Source organism: Natrix helvetica, assembly GCF_964273705.1.
Source record: "Natrix helvetica genome assembly, chromosome: 6".
NCBI lineage: Eukaryota > Metazoa > Chordata > Lepidosauria > Squamata > Natricidae > Natrix > Natrix helvetica.
The window spans coordinates 32,828,367-32,850,110 of record NC_138553.1 but is presented as its reverse complement, the minus strand read 5'-3'; the positions used below and the strand labels follow the sequence as shown (position 1 = coordinate 32,850,110).

The 21,744-nt window shown below is 42.6% G+C and overlaps 2 protein-coding genes across 3 annotated transcripts in view; both read left to right on the top strand.

Moving 5' to 3' along the window:
* The first annotated feature begins 2,070 nt into the window (after positions 1-2,070).
* FMC1 (formation of mitochondrial complex V assembly factor 1 homolog) lies at positions 2,071-5,923 on the top strand. The gene is made up of 2 exons (XM_081957083.1): positions 2,071-2,226; positions 3,362-5,923. The coding sequence occupies exons 1-2, from the start codon at positions 2,089-2,091 to the stop codon at positions 3,563-3,565; spliced, it is 342 nt and encodes a 113-aa protein (XP_081813209.1). The 5' UTR covers positions 2,071-2,088; the 3' UTR covers positions 3,566-5,923.
* A 1,616-nt stretch (positions 5,924-7,539) lies between these two features.
* Positions 7,540-21,744, top strand: part of LOC309394198 (putative RNA-binding protein Luc7-like 2) — a 56,822-nt gene continuing 42,617 nt past the window's right edge. For both annotated transcript variants that reach the window (XM_081957081.1, XM_081957082.1), the window contains exon 1: positions 7,540-7,914. In XM_081957081.1, the coding sequence (XP_081813207.1) occupies positions 7,854-7,914 (61 nt within the window). In that variant the 5' untranslated portion in view covers positions 7,540-7,853. The remainder of the gene's footprint in view (positions 7,915-21,744) is intronic.

Below are 21,744 nucleotides of genomic sequence, written 5' to 3'. Positions count from 1 at the left end.
CAATTGCCTGCAAGCTCAATTCTGTTCTGCTAGACCAAATTCTCAGATGGCATCTTCCAGATCAGCATTCCCCTGAAAAAAATCAAAAACCATCATATTTCAGGTGACAGATGTAGGGGTGAGAAAGAGGAATTTTGTCAGCTTGCTCTCATGCCACTTTGCACCATTCCCTGCCCTACTACTGTCAGGCAGATGATTTTTGAACAAGGAAATTTCGGTCCTTTGAAGGCCTAGCATTTGTGTGTCAAAACCTCTATTCCCCCAATTCTTCTCTGCCATACATTATGGAGAACAATTTTTCCAGTTGAAAATGCTACATTAGAGGAGAAAAAAAAGCTAGAGAAGGCACTAATTCTATATTAGAACCACCACTCATGCATTGTGACTGAAGCACAATAATGCTTGGCTGTAGGAGATAGTGTAACTTGTATCACTACCTTTTTGCAGTCTTAACTGGAGGAATGAATTTAAACTTCTGGCTTTTATTGCTTTTTACTCTTATTATAAAACAATTTGAATTATGGACCAATACATAAATTGGGAGGGGGTAAGACTCAACCAGGAAGAGGAAAAATTGATTATAGTCAGTTTTTCTCAATCTAAATCATCTCACAGGGTTGTTATGGAGAAAATAGTGGGAATATTAAATATGTTCACTGATTCAATTACATGTAAAAAGGTGGGATTAATAACAAATAATACATGTAGAATACGCCAAATGTTGAAAACTTGGACAGAAGATAGACTATACCATGTCTAGGAAAGTGTTGATACCTGATAAATGTTCAAAGGCATCAAATATGAGGAAACAAAGAAACATCATTATAATTCCTCCTCCAACGTCTATTCTTACCTATATGCAAATCGGTACCTGAACAAAATTGGCAAGTCAGTGTTTTGCTCTTATAGCCACTGTGAAAGAGGAAGATGCAGGTGGTTTGTTAGAAAACTTTTGATTCCAGTTTTGTGGTGTGCTGTGCATCGCATAAAATATCTGTGACTTGATTTCAGAAGTTTAAAGCATAGAGCGCTGCTAGCCATGAATATATAACATGATCGGAAGGGGCGGGACTAATATACACGAGAAAGATTGTGATGGTAACTAGATGATTGGAAGAAGTTGGCTTGTGCTAGCCCCAGTGGCCTAATGGATAAGGCATTGGCCTCCTAAGCCAGGGATTGTGGGTTCGAGTCCCATCTGGGGTGGTTTGTGTATTTTGATCTTGCATCCCCGTTTTTTTCCTAAGAAGTTGCTGATCCACATCAAAATCTTGCTTCAGAATGCAAAAGTACGGTGAAAATCATAGTGGCACCCAGAGAGTAAGTAATGCTGGGACTCGCTAAAAACAAACGCTCTGTGAAGACTTCTTTCTATGTATGTGATACCCTATAAATTAATACAACAGGAAAATATATTTTAAAAAAATACATTTTGGCTAATTGGAGCACTGAATATAATTAGCTCAGTGTAAAATGTATTTCGTTGGCCGTTTTAAGGGAATATTTTCCCTATTACAGAATGTCTATCAAGAAAATAGTATATATTAAACTTTTACTGAAATCTCGCTTTTAGGCATGTTAGGAACGACTTATGGCCCCCGCAGATTCATCGAAAATACGACTGCCAGAGTCGCGAGTCGCGGAAAGCTCTTCTAATGGTCCGATACGAACCCTTTCAATGACCAAATAAAGCAGGGAATTGTTTTGAAAGAAAAGGCTGAAACTCCGGTTGCCTTCCTGCTCCTTTCAAACGGGTCTGAAATTCATCGATATATTCTAATCAACTAATGCTTTCCATTATATCATTATTCCTGACTAATGGATGAGATGAAGCTCCGATGGACTGATAGCAACTATGTTACAATACTGAAGATTAGATATCTATCACGTCTGAGACGTTCGCATGCGTCCCGCTCAAATATTGCGCTTCTATAAGGATGCTGCTCCGAAATTGAAGGTGAAAATAACACGAGTGGGAAAGACCCGGCTGGTCTCGTAAACTGCCAGGCCTTTTCTTTTTGATTGGGCGTTGGGTGAAAGAGGAGCTCTCTGATTGGCTGCATATTATATTCCAATAGCGGAAGCAAAATGGCGTCTCTCGGGTCGCCGCTTCGCACTTTCCGTGGTCTATCGAGGGAGCTCCGTTATGCTCTGGGAGGGAGCGATGTCTCCTACCGAAACAAGGCAGCATATCGTTACTTGAAGGAAGCTTTCCGCTGCAATCGGGTACGTATATTCCGGTGCTGATACTCGAAATCTGTCCGACCTTTGCGTTAATAACGGTTTGCTTCTTTGGTCTTCAAATATGGCGTTTTTCTCTGGGCTTTACAAGTTCTGTTTTGGGGACTGGCGAAGCTGTGGGGATCCTAAAATTAGGCACCTGGATTTTTATGCACATATTAACCAAAATGATAATTTTGTCCTGATTCATGATACTGTTACAGCTGAATTATTACAGCGTACGATAGCAAGTTTGTGTGAAGAGGTTTCAAGCCATTTCATGAAAAAACTTGCTATACGTTTCCTTCTGCTCCCCCACCCCATTGGGTTCGATGTGAATTTTATGATATTAAACGCATTACTTCGTTTGAACATAATGCAATACAGCAGGCTCTCCAAATTTGGCAACTTTAAAGACTTGTGGACTTTATCTCCCAGAATTCCCCACCCAGCCTGAAAGTTGCCAGATTTGGAGACCCCTGCAATACAGAACGGCAGCTGAGGGTCATAGCAAATGGAATGAGGTCTGTGCTGTAGGCAGAGGAGTTGCACTTGGGAAGCTCTGACATGTGGAACGTTACACTGCAGAGGAGTGGGAAAAACTGCTGAGAAAGGCTTAGTTCAGGCAATTTGGAAGGATATTTTTTTAAACCTTACCTCCCACCTTGGTCACATGAAATTATAATGTCCTAAAGATGCTTTTTCAAAAGGCAACTGGACTTTCTGGTTTTTCTTTGAAGAACGTCTTCAAAGAAAAACCAGAAAGTCAAGTTGCCTCTTCAAAAAGCACCTTTGGAACAACCATGACCTGGTTGACTGACAATCTCCATAGACATGAAATTATAATGCAGAGCACATGGGGGAGGTTTATTTACAAGGTAGGATTGTGTTATTCCTTAGGATAGGATTATATGAAAAAAATGAATAAAAATGTAAAAACATTTTCTTACGTTTCAATTTTTTATGTGGAACAGTGATTTCCTTGTATATACTATCATTGTGCTGCCACTGTAATAAATTCTGGCAGCTTTATTGGACACACACATATTGCCTCAAGTTACTGTAAGCTAAAAATGTATTTATCTGAATTGAAAATTGGATTCAAACAATACTGTTTCTTATGTCTTTTCTCTGACTCCAGGTAACCAGTGAAAAACTCTGCAAAGCCCAGCATGACTTACATTTTCAGGCTGCTACTTATCTCTGTCTTCTGCACAGTATCCGGGAACATTTAGTACTACATAAGGAATATCATGGCAAAGGAGAACGATCAACAGACATAGTGGCAGGACTTGTAGGATTTAAACTACCACAACAGCCTGGAGGAAAGGGATGGGAACCATAAATGTGATTTAACTATTTCATAAGAATTATTAAGCTGTATTTTTTTTCAAAATTGTTTAAATAAAAATGCTTGTATGACATATAGACATATCTAGCTTGATAATAGTCTTTAGATTTCAGATACAATACCATATATAGCACCTAGCACTTGTTCTTAACTCTTAGATTCCTTTAGGAAGATAATTTTCCAGGATTGTGACACTGCACCACTCACTTAGTAACTGTTCAGCCATCAGAATGTCTCCACAATCATTTGATAGTGATTTGGGCACTCAGTACCAGGCTTACAATTACAACATGCAGCATTCCAAAGTCACCATTTGCAATCTTATTTGCTGGCTTTCAACAAGCAAATTAATGGGAGAGCCAATGATTCACTTAACAATGGCAATTTGGTGTGTTGGAATTGCTGTTGCTAAACTACATGATCACATGACATTGCACTTTACAAACGACATTGCTTAGCAACAGCTATTCCAGTCCCCATTGATGTTATTAACTGACGGCTATATCTTACTAGGTGCAGTATTTTAACAACAAAAACCTTACTACGAAATAGTATCACAGAAAAGATCAGAGAACCCTGAAGATATCACCAGGGTTCTCTGATTACCATCTGACATGCCACATTTTTGTCAGCCCAGCTGTATCACCATCTGATTTATTGTTGACAAACTTACAGTGCCTTGGCTGATAAAATATACACCACTTGTCATGCAAGACTACTTTGAACCACCTAACTTACATTATCCATGGATTGTGAATAATTAATGCTTATGTATAATACAACTTACATTATGATTATTATCTTTAAGAGAATTATCAAAGTCAATTTTACCTAACCTACAATTCAAGAGATTTTCTGCAAACCATTTTTATCACATTAATCAGTGTCTATGCAGTACAGGAAAATTTCCAGTATATAATTTGTCTGTGAAAGATGACTAAAATTGTTCCTGCAATGATAGGCAACTTGGAACCCACTGAATATATTCTTTCCAGCTCATTTTATATAGACACTAAACAAATTGTCACTAGTTGGATCATTTCAGAGCTATTTCCTTATCAGACTCCTCAATGCCTTCAACAATAGCAGAGCTTCTAACAGACTACCTTCACTGGAAAGTTCTTAAGAATTCAGGGAAATATTCAAAGATCTGTGTGCCTTGAAAATAGCCCATGTTAAACTATAGCATAGTCAAACACCAAGGACTGACCACAAGAAATATTTTGTGACAATATGTCAAAACATTTTATAAAATTTGCCACATTTTAATTCCACAAGAGTTATTAGTTCTAGATTTTGTATGCATTCTGTAAATTAGTCCAGTTGAGGTATAATACTTTGGTTCAAAAACTTGCCCTGTGATGAACTGTTTTGTCCAGTTAAAGGGAAGTGTTTTAGGGTAGGACTGGACAGTTCATGACTCCTTGGATCATCCTTTCAGTGATATTTCTTTACCAGATTCCTTAATGCAGGGGTGTCTGGCTGGGGAATTCTGGGAGTTGAAGTCCACAAGTCTTAAAGTTCCCAAGTTTGGACACCCCTGCCTTAATGCCTTCAACAATGACAGAGCTTCTAAAGTACTGCCTTTATGGAAAAGTTGTTATACATTTATCCATGTATATGCATTAAAAAAACATGTTGAACTGTATAGCATATTCAAACATCAGCATAGGAAATGTTTTACAACATTTTGTATCATGTCATAACTTTTATGATATTTTTTCATAAAATGTTTTATAAAAACTGCAAAAACTTAGTTCCATGTGAATCATGGCTCTTGGATTTTGGAAGTTAGACCATTTCATGTATCTTGGTTCAAAAAGTTTTGTCCTATAGTACACTGTTTCACCCTATGCAGGTTAAAGGAATAAGAGTTTTAGTAACATATAGATGGATTTGCAACACCTTTATTTTCTCATGTTTTAAGGCTGCCTGTGCAACCAAATTTGCATCTATTACTCTCACATCAATAACACTATAATATAATCTTGGTATTTTTTACATATCACCATGCAAAAGCTAATAGCTATTGACTGATAGCTAAAATCAATTGTATTTTAACATAACTCCTTCCTATAACTTGTTCTTATGTCTTTTGTTACCTAGTTTTATAGCTATTTTATTTTTCTCACTTTGAAGATAGCTCAATAGGTTTTGAATTTGTTTATAATTCCTCACTTTTCAACTTTGCAGTCAAGAGTTTCAAATAACAGTGAGGCATGGTCTGATTTTTTTTTAATCACAGTTGTAAATCAGTTTGTTATTTCAAGCTGTCTATCAAGATACAGTATTAACTATAATTGGACAAATTTTCAAATAAAAAATACAGCTCTAAGTTTTCTGAAAGCCTAATACATTGTTTACTTCTTTATTAATGTAGATAACATGATTATGGTGTGAGTCTAAATAATTCAGTATTCAATGTAATGCAAATTGTAAATGATATCAGGGGACATTTAATGCAACTCAGTTTCTCAGCCAATGTGAAACTAGCACATGAATAATTGAGGTTAACACAGGTACAGTTGCATTTAGACACTAATTTTGTGAATGCAAAATGGAGAAAAGGATGACTTACTCCTTGGAAAATGGTACTATGTCATAGAAAGTAAATATATATTTTGAGCTGCAGAGCTCGAAAAGCAAAAAAATATGAATGTTGTTCCTAACCTCAATTGAAATATGCAAGTTAGGTGTGGATAAAACACACTGCGTCTATCAGAATACATATGAAGATTTAAAGAAAAGCTAGTTTATTATAAAATATTTTGAGAGACAAAGATGTTTTTGTCTGTGTAAGCTTTTAGAAATGATATTTAGAATTCTTAGTTTTTATTTTGCTTTCTGTAATTGTTCTGTGACTTTGCTATCCATCCATTTAAATTCAATTCTTTTTATCCTTTATTATATCTAATATACAATGAATGTTTAAATATTTTTCCTCTTCCATCAAGCTGGAATCAGTTACCATATTTTCCACAAAAAGTGAAACTTTGAATAATGTGAATAATCCTATTTTGTGGGATTCATTCACTAATTCAGATCTACTTGTAGTAATTAATTATAGGCAGTTTTGCTTCTCATTGCCTTTAATAATTCTTCTCTTCCCTGTGTGTGTGTGTTTCTTGTATTCCTTCTCAGGACTAGTTAGTCCTTGACTTATGACTATAATTAAGTCCAAAATTTCTGTTGCTAAGTGAGACATTTGTTAAATGAGTTTTGTTCCATTTTACCTTTCTTGTCACAGTTGTTAAATGATCACTGCAGTTGTTAAGTAACTAACATGGCTGTTAAGTGAATATGGCTTCTCCTTTGACTTTGTCAGGTCACAAAAGGTGATCACATGACCCTGGGACTATTATAAATGAGTCAGTTGCCATGTGTTCGAACTTTGATCATGTGACCACGTGGATATTGCAAGGGTCACGTGAAAAACGGTCGTAAGTCCCTTTTTCACTGCTGTTTTAACGTTGAACGGTCATTAAATGAAATGTAAGTCGAGAACTACCTGTACATGCATCTGAAGTGGGCTGTGGCCTACCAAAGCTTATTCAATAATCATACAATAAATCTATAGGTTTCTATGGAGAACACAAGAATGTGGGATACCATGCTAACATTCCTCCCAGTTTCTGCTTGTATTTTCTCTCTTGATAGCTTTAGTAAATAGACCTACAAATAAAGTTATTTAGGAAGTATTTACCAGAAGAATTTTTTTTTAACTTCCGACATAAACAAATGAAAGGCTCGTGTTGCGTTGCGATCCAAATGAAGAGAACTACGTCACAAAAAGAGACCACGCTGAGCCACCAATCACCTCCTATGCGAATCTAAAGGACTAACGAACTCGTCAGCCCAATCAGCCAAGGCAGAGAGGCCGACGCTCCTGCCTGATTCAGTTTCCAGGTTAGCCAATCAGAAGGAAACTAATAGTAAGTATAGGCGGGAGACAAGCGCACGCGCACGGATGTCCGTTACTTCCATGCAGCGCGCGTACGCCACTGGAGGCAAGCGTGGAGAGGTCGGGTGCGCGGGGTAGTCGCGGCCGTGAGGTAACGCCGGGCGCGAGGCGGTTATCTGTTCCTTTTCGACAAGAACGGAAGGTGCAAGCGCCATTGTAACTACCCGGAGCTCAGCGAGGGAAAAAAAAAGAATCCTGCTTCCGCCTTAGGTGGCCTCTGAGAGAAACGACCGCAGCGTCAGGTTCGATTATCTTCTAGGCCGCTGTGGGCGGGGTTTATACGGATTTGGCCGGCCCACTCGGGCCCCGCGCATTTTCAGGATGTCGGCACAGGCTCAGATGCGCGCGATGCTGGACCAACTCATGGGCACCTCTCGTGACGGTAAGAATCTGCTGCTTACTAGCCAAGCTAGGGAAACCTCCCGGAGGCATGTTAACGGAAAAGCAGAAAGGCCCCGAGTAATGATTGGCAGGGCTTGTGTCTCGCTTTTCTTTTCCTCTCTCCATTAGGGGCGGGCCTCAGACAAGGGTGAGAGGCTAAGAGGCCGGGTTATATCAGCACGAATATAACGGGAAGGTTTGGGTGTACGATTCGTTTCAGGAAACGGGAGAAAGAGTTGTCTATTCGGTAACGGAAGGATGAATATCTTTGTTTCCAGGGCATTAGGAGTGTGACGGGGTAAGCTCATACTATTCTTGCAAAAAGGATCTGGTCTTCATTGGCACCGAAATGTGAAATTGTCTCTTTTTGCACTTTTTTTCTTAAAATAGGCCATTTCATTCCACGTATCTGCCTCCCCTTTGCTCCCAACACAGTCTGCTTATTCAGTAGTAATTGATTCACATGATACTCTCTGTTTTTGAAAGGCTGTATTTCATTTTTGAATATATAGCTTTGCCCTGTTTTCATCATCTACAGTTGGAAAAACAGGATACATGCCATTTCAGAATAGTATCTTCATTGGTATATGAACCCCCAGCAATTATTTGGCATTTTACCTATAATGAATTAACTATTATTTTGTGCATGGTAATTTAAGCCCATATGTGGTTATTTGCTACACTTGCTACTAATGTATCCCATCTCTTCCTCCTCCCAAAGGCCCTCCTTTTTCTCTAGGAAATGTAAACTGTTCCTGAAGAATCAGTTGGGTTGTCCAAGGCTTCTACAAATGTCGTCCTAACTGTCATTGCCAAGAAGGTCTTCCAATCAGCTAGAAATCAAATCAGGCTTTCTATCAATTTTTTTTTCTATATATGATAATCGTCTGACAATTTTTACTAAAACATTTCTAGTATTTTTACTTTTCCATTCAGTAGCCCTTTGTTTACAGCTTATATGCACTGAACACACTTCTCTCCATCTTATAGATGAGTAGAAATAAGATTTCCAGATAGAAAGTACTTTGCACTTCGCAGAAGGATATTGTGAAATATTTGTTGGAAGAAATATCAATATATGAAAAGTTTTTTCCCTTTCTTTCTCCTTTGATAAATCCATTTGTAGTGTTTCATAAATCAAACCTCCTGACCACACATTCTAGCTCTGGCATCTGTTAGCAGTTTGTTTGTTTGTTTGTTTCATTGGATTTATATGCCGCCCTTCTCCCAAAGGACTCAGGGCGGCGTACAACATTAAAAAACACATATCACAAAAGTTAAAAAGAAATTAGATACATATCCAAAAAAACCAAACCCAATTAATAGGACAATAACATTTTAAAAATTAGATAAAATTAACAGGCCAGACCGGCTTGCTGGAAAAGCCAAGTTTTTAGGGCGCGTCGGAAGGACCGGAGGTCAGGGATTATGCGAAGCTCTGGGGGCAGCTCATTCCAGAGGGAAGGCGCTCCCACAGAGAAGGCTCTCCCCCTAGGGTCACCAGCCGACACTGGGCAACGGCACCCTGAGGAGGCCAACTGTGGGATCGTACTGGACAGTGGGAACTACTGGTGGCAGTAGGTGCTCTCGCAGGTACCCTGGGCCTAAGCCATGGAGCACTTTAAAGGTCATAATTAATACCTTGAATCGCACCTGGAAAACAACCGGCAACCAGTGCAGGCTGCCTAAAAGGGGTGTAACATGGGAGTACCTAGGTACCCCCATGATAATCCGCGCGGCCGCATTCTGGACCAGCTGAAGCCTCCGGGTGCTCTTCAAGGGCAGCCCCATGTAGAGAGTGTTGCAGTAGTTCTGTTTCTGAGATGGAAATGGCTTGCTTGAAAAACATTACAGTTGCTAGCACTCTTGGAAAAACATCTGAAACAAAGGACTAAAGAGATAATTTAACTCAAAATGAAGAACAACTGGAAATACATTACTTCTTAATATCTCCAGCCAGGAGAAAGGATAAATTTAAAGTATTAAAGCAGGGAAACTTTGGTAGCTATAGCTATTGAAATAGCAGAAATGAAGAGGACACAACAACTTCACATCTCTGTAAGACTATTTCTGCCATTTCCACGTCCATGAGAAAAATGAAAATGAGGAGGGAAATGGTTTATTTATTTATTTATTTAGCGTATGGCAAATACATGGACTTATAGTGGTTGAAATGTTAATGTCCAGTCCACCCAGCCAATCAAGGACAGGATGGTCTATGTTGAAAAAATCCAACTGTCAAGGTTCCATAGACATTGGGCCGGTGTAAGCACTTGATGGACATTTGGACATGTGATGGATATTTTGTCAAGTACCACAGTCACACTGAGGAAATATAGACAAGACCCCATTTAAACAATGAGTCATGGCAGACTCCATGTTGGGTACGGATCCTGTTCAGAGTTGACTAATGCTGGTGAGGAAGGTCAAAACCTGGCACCTTTTCTATAGGGTCATCTATGTAACTGCCTGTATCTGGGCGTTCAGCAGCCCATTTGGCTTTCCACTGTGTGTTGATGTCAAAGTTTTTATACAGCTGTTGAGCAAGTGCCAGAGGGCTTCTTGGATTTAAGTGCCAATTGATAGATGAGGACGATCAGCGTGCACAGGAAGAAGTAGTTTTTCAAAATTTTGTTGTACTCCTTCACCAAGGCTTCCTGCCTTCGTAGAGCTTGTGGTGTAATGTGATTCAAGACGGGATGCCAGCAAGTAGGAGTAGTTTTATGCAACCACTTATGATCCTCATTGTATCATTTAGTGGCAGTCATTAAGCCAAATGGGTGCAGTATTCAGCTGTGGAGTAGACTAACCCTAGTGCTGATATTCTGAAAGTAGAGGCTGAGGTTCCCCATCTTGATCCTCTTAGTTTCTGGAGTAAATTGTTTCTGGTATTGATTTTAGCAGACATGTTCTCTATGTGTTTCTTATAGGAGAGTCTGATCCAAAGTTACTCTGGGGTATTTGGGATGAGGATCATAAGGGAGTGAGTTGTTATTCAGGTGGCATTGGCGAGTTTGTTGTTGAGATGGAAACAGGTGACCACCATTTTGCTGACACTGGGTATGAATCTCCAGTCAGCAAAGAATTTTCCCAGGGACTTCAGGTCCTCAGAGAGGAGGCAGTCCAAAACTTCAAAATTTTTATATTGCGCTGCTAGGGCCAAGTCATTTGCATATCCAAATTTGCATCCCTTTGGAAGTGGCATATCTGACATAAATATTGAACAGTGTGGACGCCAGTACAGAACCTTGTGGAAGGCCATTGTTGAATCTTCTTAGCTTGCTAACATTGTCCCCCGTAATTATCTGAAAGGATCTGTTGCTGAGGGACATAGAACAAGGATTGAAGATGGCAAGACAGGAATCTCTGATTTGCACATCAGAAAAAGCAGTTTTAAAAATCAATGTCAGAAATCTTCACGGCACTGAAATGAGTAAGCTATATGACTATTGAATCAAAAGGCAGGAGGAAGTGAGATAGTATTCAAACCTTGAAATTAGCTTTAAAAGTGCAGGATGTCTAGGTAAATGATAAATATCTTCTATATATGGTTTTCTAATTCTGTACAAGAATTCTACTTATCTAACCTACCATATTTTTGGCGTATAAGACGCACTGGAGTATAAGACACACCAAGATTTTGAAGAGGCAAATAAAAAGAAAGTTTTTGCACTCTGCAGACCTTCCAAAAACGGCCCATTTTTTGTCAAACAAAGGGCATGCATAGTCTTTAGGAGGCTTGTAGAGTGCTCCTTGGCGGGGGCAAAAATGAGCAAAAACCGGCAGGTTTTTTGCATAAATTGGCCTGTTTTTTGTCAAAAAGGGGGGGGGGGAAGGAATGCCTTTAGGAGGCTTATAGAGTGCTCCTGAGGGTGGGGGGAGGCAAAATTGAGCAAAAAGTGGCCAGTCTTTCACTCATTTCTGCCCTCTCCAGCCCCCAAGAGCACTCTGAAAGCCAACTAAAGCTATGCACGACCATTTTGGTGAAGGTGGCTGGGTTTCGGGAGGAAGAAATGCTGTATTCAGTGTATAAGAGGCACCCAGATTTTCAGCTCTTTGAGGGAAAAGGGTGTGTCTTACACTCTGAAAAATACGGTAATTGAGTATGTTTGAATACATAGAATGAAGAGAAAGTCATCATGTGAGAATTACTTCAAGTGTCAGTTTTTTATGATTTAGACTGGTGATTCTCAACTTTTTCTTCACCCACGGGCTTCCTTTAAATACCTCTGGTGGCCACAGCCCATGGCCATGGACTGCCAAAACAACTCAAGATTTAAATCTACCTTTCTTCACAGACCTCCTGTGATGACATCACGACCCCCTCCTGTGGTCCATGGACCACAGATTGAAAACTACAGTACTGATTTAGACCAACACAAACAACACAACACAGCTCTTTAAAATGAAATAGGAGGCCCTGGGAGTCCTTTATTATTGAATCAGCATTTGTGTAGTTTCAAAGTTCATGTGAAATGAACTTTGTTGGTTTTTAAAAAATGTTTTCTTAGTATACAGTACAGTTCTAAGTATACAAGTTAATGGATGACTATTGATGTTTGTGTACTGTTTAAGAGCCTACATGCACTCTTGCTCGTTTTATCATATTTATGTTTATGACAGTACACTGTGTGCACAATTATTAGGCAAGTTGTATTTTGGAGGATTAATTTTATTAATGAACAACTACAATACTCTCAGTCAATCCAAAATGTTAATAAACCCCAAACCTAAATATTTAAGAAAGTAAAAGTGAGATTTTGGATTTCTTAGAAGAATATGTATGCAAAATTATTGGGCAAATATTAGTGTGCAGAATTATTATGAAACTAAATGAAAAATGAAAATTTGCTCATCTTGCTAATTTATTTGCATCTGTTAGTGAGAATAACAAACAAATAACTCAAAATGTACAAATAAATATTTCTGACATTTCAAAAAAGAAAAATCAGTGACCCATATACCCACCCTTCTTTTCAATAACAGTCATAACTCTTCCGTTCATGGAGTCTGTCAGTTTCTTGATCTGTTTTTTTTCTTTCTGATTTATAAAGTTTTTTATATTTTCATAAGAAAGAACCACATGTATACTATTACATAACCAACATCATATTATATTGTAAATGTTTACATCAATTCGTGTTCCCATCAACTCCCAAAAACAATTATTGGCTCTTCTGTTCTCCATGCACCATATTTGTACCCTATCCATCACTTTCTTCTCCCTCTCTCCTCCTCCTCCCTACCTCCTTTCTTCTCTCTTGTCCTTCTCTTCTCTACTTCCCCTTCCTCTCCCCTTTCCACTCCTTATTTCTCTCCTCCTCTTCCCCCCTCCCCATTCTCCTATCCTTCTCTTCTTCCCTTACCTCTCTCCTCTACTTCGCACTCTTCATCTACTTGGTGAATTTCAGCCTCTGAGCAAGCTCCATTTTATGTTGATGGTATTTATAATTCCTTTTCAATATACATCTTTAATTTTAACATACCGTATTTTTTGGAGTATAAGATGCCATGGGCTGTGGCCACCAGAGGTATTTAAAGGGAGCCCGTGGGTGAAGAAAAAGTTGAGAATCACCAGTCTAAATCATAAAAAACTCTGACACTTGAAGTAATTCTCACATGATGACTTTCTCTTCATTCTATGTATTCAAACATAATCAATTACCGTATTTTTCGGAGCATAAGACACACCCTTTTCCCTCAAAAAAGAGGCTGAAAATCTGGGTGCCTCTTATACACTGAATACAGCAGTTTTTGCCTCCTGAAACCCTGCCCCTTCACCAAAATGGCTGAGCATAGCTTGTAGGAGGCTTTCACAGAGCTCCTGGGGGCTGGGGAGGGCAGAAATGAGCAAAAAATGGACCATTTTTTGCTCAAATCCCCCCCCCAGCCCCCAAGTAGCACTCTATAAGCTTCCTAATGCCCTCTTATTGACCAAAAAACAGGCCCGTTTTCGTGAAAAATGGGCCAATATTTGCTCGTTTTTGGTCCCAGCTACCCCCACTCTACAAGCCTCCTAAGAGCTATTCATGCCTTTTTGGGTGGGGGGGGAATGGGTCTGTTTTTTGCGAAAAATGGGCCTATATTTGCTCGGTTTTGGTCCCACCCACCCCGACTCTACAAGCCTCCTAAGAGCTCTTCATGTCCTTTTTTGAAAAAAAATTTGGGGAGGTTTGCAGAGTGCAAAAACTTTTTTTTAATTTGCCTCTTCAAAACCTTGGTGAGTCTTATACCCCGGTGCATCTTATACTCCGAAAAATATGGTATATCTTCCTCCTTTTTAAAAAAAGAAAAAGTATACATGTATAATAATTGAATTTTTAATACCTCCACCCCCAGCCTATTTTTGGCCAAGCTGTAGACCTGGTTACGATTCCCAGCTATTCTCATTATTATGTTTATATAGTTATACATCCTTACATGCCCCAAATTTGTAGTTCTGTCTTTATAATCTCAATATGTATTTCATGTTCCCTCTCCATTTTTCGATATCTTGACTTAGCTTATCCTTAATTGTCTTTAAATAAGAATCCTTACTGTTCAATGTTAATTACAATTCCATTAATCTTCTATATAGAATAACAAGCGGTACACATCTCACTTTGTTCATCATCTTAGAATTTCTATATGTGTCCATATTTTAACCTATATTTAATTGTCCTTCCATTGACATATTCAATCAGTTAGCAACTCAGTTTCATTATCATGTATAAAAGTGAATCACATACCTCTACTTTACATTCTCCACATAACATTTTCATATTTGTCCATATCCCATATATTTTAACCTTTATTTAATTATCTTTCCGTTATCATATTCAATCAGTTAACAACTCAGTTTTATTATCATATATAGGAATAAACCACATATTTTAGCTTTGTATTTCCCATTGTTTCCCATAACGATTTCATCGAGTCTGTCAGCTTCTTGATCTGTTGATGATCAACGTTTTGTGCAGCAGCAATCACAGCCTCCCAGACCCTGTTCAGAGAGGTGTACTGTTTTTCTTCACTATAAATATCTTATTTCAGAAGGGCCCACAAGTTCTTAATAGGGTTTAGGTCATGTGAGGAAAGGGGGCATGTCATTATTCTGTCATCTTTAAGGCCTTTACTGGCTAGCCACGAAGTGAAGTACTTCGATGCATGCATGTGATGGAGCATTGTCCTGCATAAAAATCATGGTCTTCTTGAAAGACACAGACTTTTTCCTGTACTACTGCTTGAAGAAAATGTCTTCTAAAAACTGGCAGTAGGTTTGAGAATTGATTTTGAGTCCATCTTCAGCCCGAAAAGGTCCAACTAGCTCATCTTTAATAATACCAACCCACACCAGTACCCCATCTCCATCTTGCTGGTGTCTTGCGTTGAAGTGGAGCTCTGTGCCTGTTACTGATCCAGCCACGGGACCATCCAACAGTTACGTCAAGAGTCACTCTCATCTCATCAGTCCATAAAACCTTTGAAAAATCTATCTTCAGATATTTCTTGGCCCAGTCTTGCCATTTTAACTTACGTGTCTTATTCAGTAATGGTCAGGATTCAGCCTTACTTACCTTGGCCGTGTCTCTGAGCACTGAACACCTTGTACTTCTGGGCACTCCAGGTAGTTTGCCATTCTGGAATATGACAGCATTGGAGGATAATGGGTTCCTGGTAGCTTCATGTTTGATTCTTCTCAAAACTTTTGACAGTTAATGTGCATCTTTTTTTCTCAAAAAAAAAAAAGAAAAACCCTATTTAATATTTGCAACAAAACATTTGATGGTTCTGTGATCATACACCAATATCTTAGCAATTTCAAGAGTGCTGTATCCCTCTGAAAGACTTTTTACAATTTTTGACTTTTCAGAGTCAGTTAAATCTCTTTTTTGGCCCACTTTGTTTGAGATAAAGAAGCTGCCGAATAATTATGCACACCTTGATATAGGGTGTTGATCTCCTTAGGTCACACCCTCCTTCATTACACAAATACACATCACCTGATATGCTTGTATCCACTAAGCTGGGTGTCAGCAACCCGTGTATCCAGAGCCGCTCTTTGACCCATCTCTTGTGGCTCCCTGCCAACCCAGTTGCACAATCTGCTCTCCACCTCGAGAAGGTGCGAGCCTCTCCACAGAGCCACATGGCTGAAGCGCCCCTAGCGTTTCCTACGCACTGCCAGCGACTGGCTGCTTTTTGCGATTCCATGTCCTTCATGGGCAGCTCAGCACCAGCCGCGATCCTCTTCGTGTTGGATCAGGAAGGAAGGGAATGGGGAGGAGCAGCCACTGCCGGATGCAGGGAGGGAAGAGCTCTGGCTGCACAGTGCAGCCGGCTGCTCCCCTGAGCATGCAGTGGGAGGAGTTGTCATCGTCATGATTCCGGCCCAGGAGGGTATCCTGCTTGTGTGCACACGAGAGAGAGAGAGAGAAAGGGAGAGAGAAATGAGAAAATGATGGAGGGAGAGAAAGAGAGAGGTGGAAGAGAGAAACATGAGAAAGAGAGAGAGAAATGAGAGAGAGCTGGATGGAGAGAATGAGAGAGGGAAAAGAGCGGGAAACAAATGAGAGAGAAGGGGAGAAAGAGGGAGAGAAAAACAAATGAGAGGATGAAAGGGGGAGAAAGAAAGATAAGAAAATGATGGAGGGAGAGAATGAGAGGAAAAAGAAACAATTGAGAGAGGGGAGGGGGAGAGAAATGAGAGAGCTGGAGGGAGAAGGAAAAGAGAGGGAGAGCAAGAGAAAGGGAGATGGAGGAAAAAGAAAAAAGAAACGGGAGAGAGAGAACCTATTCTCCTAGGCGCTGCTTGGAGTGTCCAAGCATGGGTTAACTTCAGCTTGCTCCCCATGGACTGAGTTTAAATATTTAGTGTAGCCACGCCTCCTACTCCCTTTGGAGGTCAGTTTGAAAAACTCAGTTGCCCTAAAAGGATGTATTTGGAATTTCCAGTCCTTGGATAGCAAGCTGGATTTCTCCTACTTAGTTTAGTGTAGCCTTTTTTATTTTTGTTTCCACAGTTGTAGTCTTAGTTAGACCTAGGTTTTTTGTTTTACCCTTGAAAGAAGTTATTTTGCCTAATTAACCTTCCTCAGCACGGATCAGGCTGCTTGGAGCGGTCCAGCCTCCCGCACCTCCACGCGGTTCTGACAGCACCGGGAGGCTCAGCCCCTGAGAACCATCGGAGGACCCCTCTTAGTCCCAGAGGCTCTACTGAGCACTCTGGATCACCAATGGCAACCCGGTGTTGCTCCAAGCTTGCAGCGGCCATTTTGGAAGAGAAAAAAAGCACACACTTTAAATCCAAGTTGCTTTTTTCTCTTTTCTGTGCTGCAGCCTGGTCTCTTAGCAGATCAGCCGCTGGGAGAGATGTTGGTCAAGTGGCCTTGCTCTGGGTCTCCAGGCAGGCGTCCCCCTCCCCTGAAGACCTTGATTGGCGGCTACAGGGAGTTTGGCTTTCCAGGCCATTCCCTGTCTTCATATTACCAGCACAGATCTGCAAGCGTCCTAAGAGCTTCTTCTCGGCGCCATTTTGTTGCTGCATCACCTGCCGGAGCCGTTACCTTAGGACTTCATCGCAACTTGTGTCTCAATTTTCTCCAAGCAACCCTTTCTGGATAACGAGGTTTGGGGGCTGGAAATTCCACCATGGCCAGCAAAGGTGTGGAGAAGGTTGCAGAGCAGGCAGGGCCTACCATCAGTAAGCACAACAGGCCCAATCCTGCAGCCAAGGGTGTTAGTGCAGCATGCCCAACTAAAGGCAAACAGCCCAAAACAAGGAAGGTGTCCAGGGCAGAAGAGAGGCTGGCTGAGAGGCACCAGAGAGCCCCAGAAAAACAATTTCAGAAGGCTCAGAGCAACCAGGGTCTTGAAAAGGATCTCGCTCCACCTGCTGAGGCTCCTGCTAACCTCTCCATTTTAGATCTTCCACCAGAAGAATCTCCATCTGTAGTAAAGGAGGGCGATTTTGGGTTCTCCCCTAACTTCTCTAGGGCATATCCCAGGTCCTTAGCCTCATCTCTAGAGGAGGAATACGTGGAGGAGGCTTGTTCCCTGTTGGAAGAGGAAATTCCTCCTCCTGGTCCTGTAACTAGAGATTTGCCCCAGAACGAAGATCTTGGTTGCAAGGGCTGTCTCTCAGGAGATTGCTGATGATATCCAGCAATTGGGCCTCACCTTACCTCTCCCAGGCCGAGCAAAAGCCAAAGGGAGAGTTGCTGATCCCCCACAGCAAGAGGGCAGGATCTCCCCTCCTGCCTCCCCGGCTGTCACCGAGGCATCTGACACGGAGGAAGGCGGTCAGGATGCCCCAGATTTGTCGGAGGAAGAGAATCCAGCCCCCAACGTTCCCGCCTTCTTGGGGTTATTCAAGCTCTCTATGTTTCGGGCCACTCTTACCAATGCTAGGGCCTCCTCTATTCAGATGGGGCTTCCCACGCAATCTGATAAGAATTCTACCGAACAGGGCAATAAGCCAACCACTGGATCTCAGGATCTAGGTGCTGGGCTGTTCAAGGAGACCACCCCTCCTCAGGAGCTGGTCCCAGCTCCCCAGTTATTTCTGGACATTATACAACGCCAATGGGCCCAGCCAGGCTTCATGGCTAATCCCAGTGGGGTGGATAAGAAGCTTTATTCTATGGAAGCTGGCATGGAGGATCTCCTGTAGCTTCCCCAGGTTGATGACCCCATAGTGGTCCTAAACTCGAATTCGGTCCTCCCAGCTGACCTGCTGGAAGAACTCAAAGCTGAGGCTAAGAGGGCAGAGAAGGCCTGTCACAAGACTCATATGGCCACAGCTTAGGCCATGAAGGCTTCCTCTCCTCTTCCTACTTCAGTAGGACGGCCCTATTTTGGCTGCACAAATTGCTGTCCAACCTCCAAGCTGGCAACATTAGGTCATGCCAAGATGTTAACAAAATAATTGCAGCGATCGAGTATTCGGCCAATGCTTTGCTTAACGCCACCAAGTTCTCAGCTAGAGCCCTTGCCTCCAATGTGACCTCACGTCGCCTGCTGTGGCTTCGTCACTGGCAGGCGGACATGAAGGCAAAGTGGAAGCTTGCTTCCGCCCCATTCAAAGGCGGCAAGTTTTTTGGGGAGGCTTTGGACTCGGTTTTAATTTAGTCCAAGGATAAGCGCAAAGTCTTGCCGGCTGTTGCCAAAACACCAGACCAGAAGGGACAGTCGTTTTTTCGTTGGCAGCCCTTTGTAATGCTGATGCCCCTTCTTCCTCAGGGGGATACACCAGACCTTACATCCAGACGCAGGACCGCTCCCACGAGAGGTCTTCATTCTGGGACAAGAATAGGCAGCAGGGGAACCGCAGGGCCTTCCGGGGGGGCGTATTCCAACCGCTCCTTTCGGCAGACTAAGTGACCGTCACCGGTCCCCTCCCATTGGGGGCTGTTTACAGTTGTATGCCAACCAATGGGAGGAGATGACGGACGCTTGGGTTCAGAACACGGTTCAGCACGGTCTGACCCTAGAGTTTCTTTCGATGCCCCTGCGGACCTTCATCCGCTGTCCCATTCCCAAATTGCCCCTCAAATGCCAGCTGATGCAGGCGGAGATCAGACATTTACTGGAGATAGCAGCCATCAAGCAGGTACCCCTGGGTCAGGAGGGCAGGGGGTTTTACTCAATCCTCTTCCTGGTCCCCAAAGCATCAGGGTGTGGGGGTGAGAGCAATACTGAACCTCAAGAAACTAAACATCCACCTAGCATACAGGCCCTTCAATATACAATCGCTCCAGACCATCTTGAGTTGCATCAGGCAGGGCAATCTCATGACATCGATCAACTTGAAGGAGGCGTACCTACACATCCCCCTTCACCCAGCGCATCACCAGTTCTTGAGGTTCCAGTTTGCAGACCATCATTACCAGTACAGGGCCCTTCTGTTCGGCTTCTCATCGGCCCCAAAGACATTCACAAAACTCCTGGCCACAGTTGCAGCGAATCTCCAATCCCGACCTGTACGACTCATCTGCTACCTGGACGATATACTCCTGCTGTCATCATCCATCCCACAAGTGCATCGAGACCTCAATCTCGCCATGCGCACCCTCGAACGGCACGGCTTTTCCGTTAACCGGGAGAAAAGTCACTTGACTCCAACCTCCAGAATTCAACATCTGGGCATGTTGATCGACTCCAACATTTGCAAGGTCTTCCTTACGCAGCAACAAGCAGACAGCATAACATCCCTTACTCGACCCATCAGGACGTCCAGGTTAGCTTCCATTGTGACTCTATCCCAGCTGCTGGGGAAGCTGATCTCATGCATTGCAGTAGTTCCCTGGGCTCGAATGCACGCACGGGAGCTCCAGTGGTTCTTGCTCCCGGTTCAACGACGCAAGGCCAGATATTCCAAAAGGATTGTGAACGTCCCTCCGAGAGCCATCACATCGCTCAGGTGGTGGCAGTCGCCGGCTCTTCCTCTTCAAGGATCCAAAGCGCCTTGTCATAATAGATGCAAGCCTGTACAGCTGGGGCACCCATTTTGAGACTCATGTTACACAGGGCAGATTATCGTCAGCGGAGCTCGCCCACAATATAAATTGGCTGGCGCTCAGGGCGGCCAGGCTGGCACTTCGCCACTTCCACCATCATGTCGAGGGCGCACACATACTAATACTGACGGACAACATTACCACCAAGGTGTACATAAACCATCAGGGCGGCACTTGATCGAAGGCCCTGATGTTGGAGGCAGAGGCTCTCGGGCGTTGGGCTGAACGCCACCTCGGGTCACTGAAGGCGGATCACATCTCTGGGGAGAACATCTGCAGACTGGCTGAGCAGAACTATGATCAGCAACTCGGAATGGTGACTTCATTCCTCTCTTTCACCAACTGTCCGAGAAATTTGGCCTTCCGGCGGTAGATCTCTTCACCAGTCCATCGAGCGCACAGCTCCCCCAGTTCTTTTCGCGATTCCAGTGCCCTAGAGCAGAAGGGGCAGACGCCCTTCGATGCCGCTGGCCTCCAGCTTTTCTTTCCGCCTTCCTGCCCCTCAACATTCCCCAGGTGATCAAGAAGATCCTGTTGGCAGGTGCCGAAGTGCTGCTGGTCGCACCCCACTGGCCGAGACGATCCTGATTCTCTGACCTTGTCAACTTGTCAATGACCAAATGCTGATGCATTCCTTAGGAGCAGATCTCCCTGAGCCAGGGGGCCATTCAGCATCCGGACCCTCAGTGGCTCCAGTTGGCCGTCTGGCACTTGAGGGGGACCTCCTGAGGCAAGACAATTTCTCGGACAAGGTCATCCACACCATCCAGGCATCCCTCTATGGTGCGCATCTATGACGCGACCTGGACTGCCTTTTCATCCTGGTGTCTGCCGCGTCAAATTGTCATCACTGCAGCAACTATTCCACAAATTCTTGACTTTCTTCAGGATGGATTGGACAAAGGTCTTGCCCCCAACACTCTTCGGAGGCAGATGGCTGCTTTGGCCACCATCTTGTCCAGAGACGACTACACCACTCAGCAGACACCCCAGGGTTCGCAGCTTCCTGAAGGAGCTACCAACTTACATCCCCCGACGGTCCACCGGTACCCGACTTGGGACCTGGCATTAGTTCTGCAGACATTGACCTCCGCTCCATTCAAATCACTTCGTTCCATCACTTTGCGCCACTTATCATTTAAGACTGCCTTTCTAATTGCAATCACTTCGGCTCGCAGAATCTTTGAACTGGCGGCCCTACCTGTCAGGGAGGACCTCTGTGTTGTGCATCCGGACAGGGTCATTCTTCGTCTTGACCCTTCCTTTCTCCCAAAAGTTAACACCTTGTTTCACAGGTCGCAAGAGGTGATTCTCCCTGACTTTTGCCCACATCC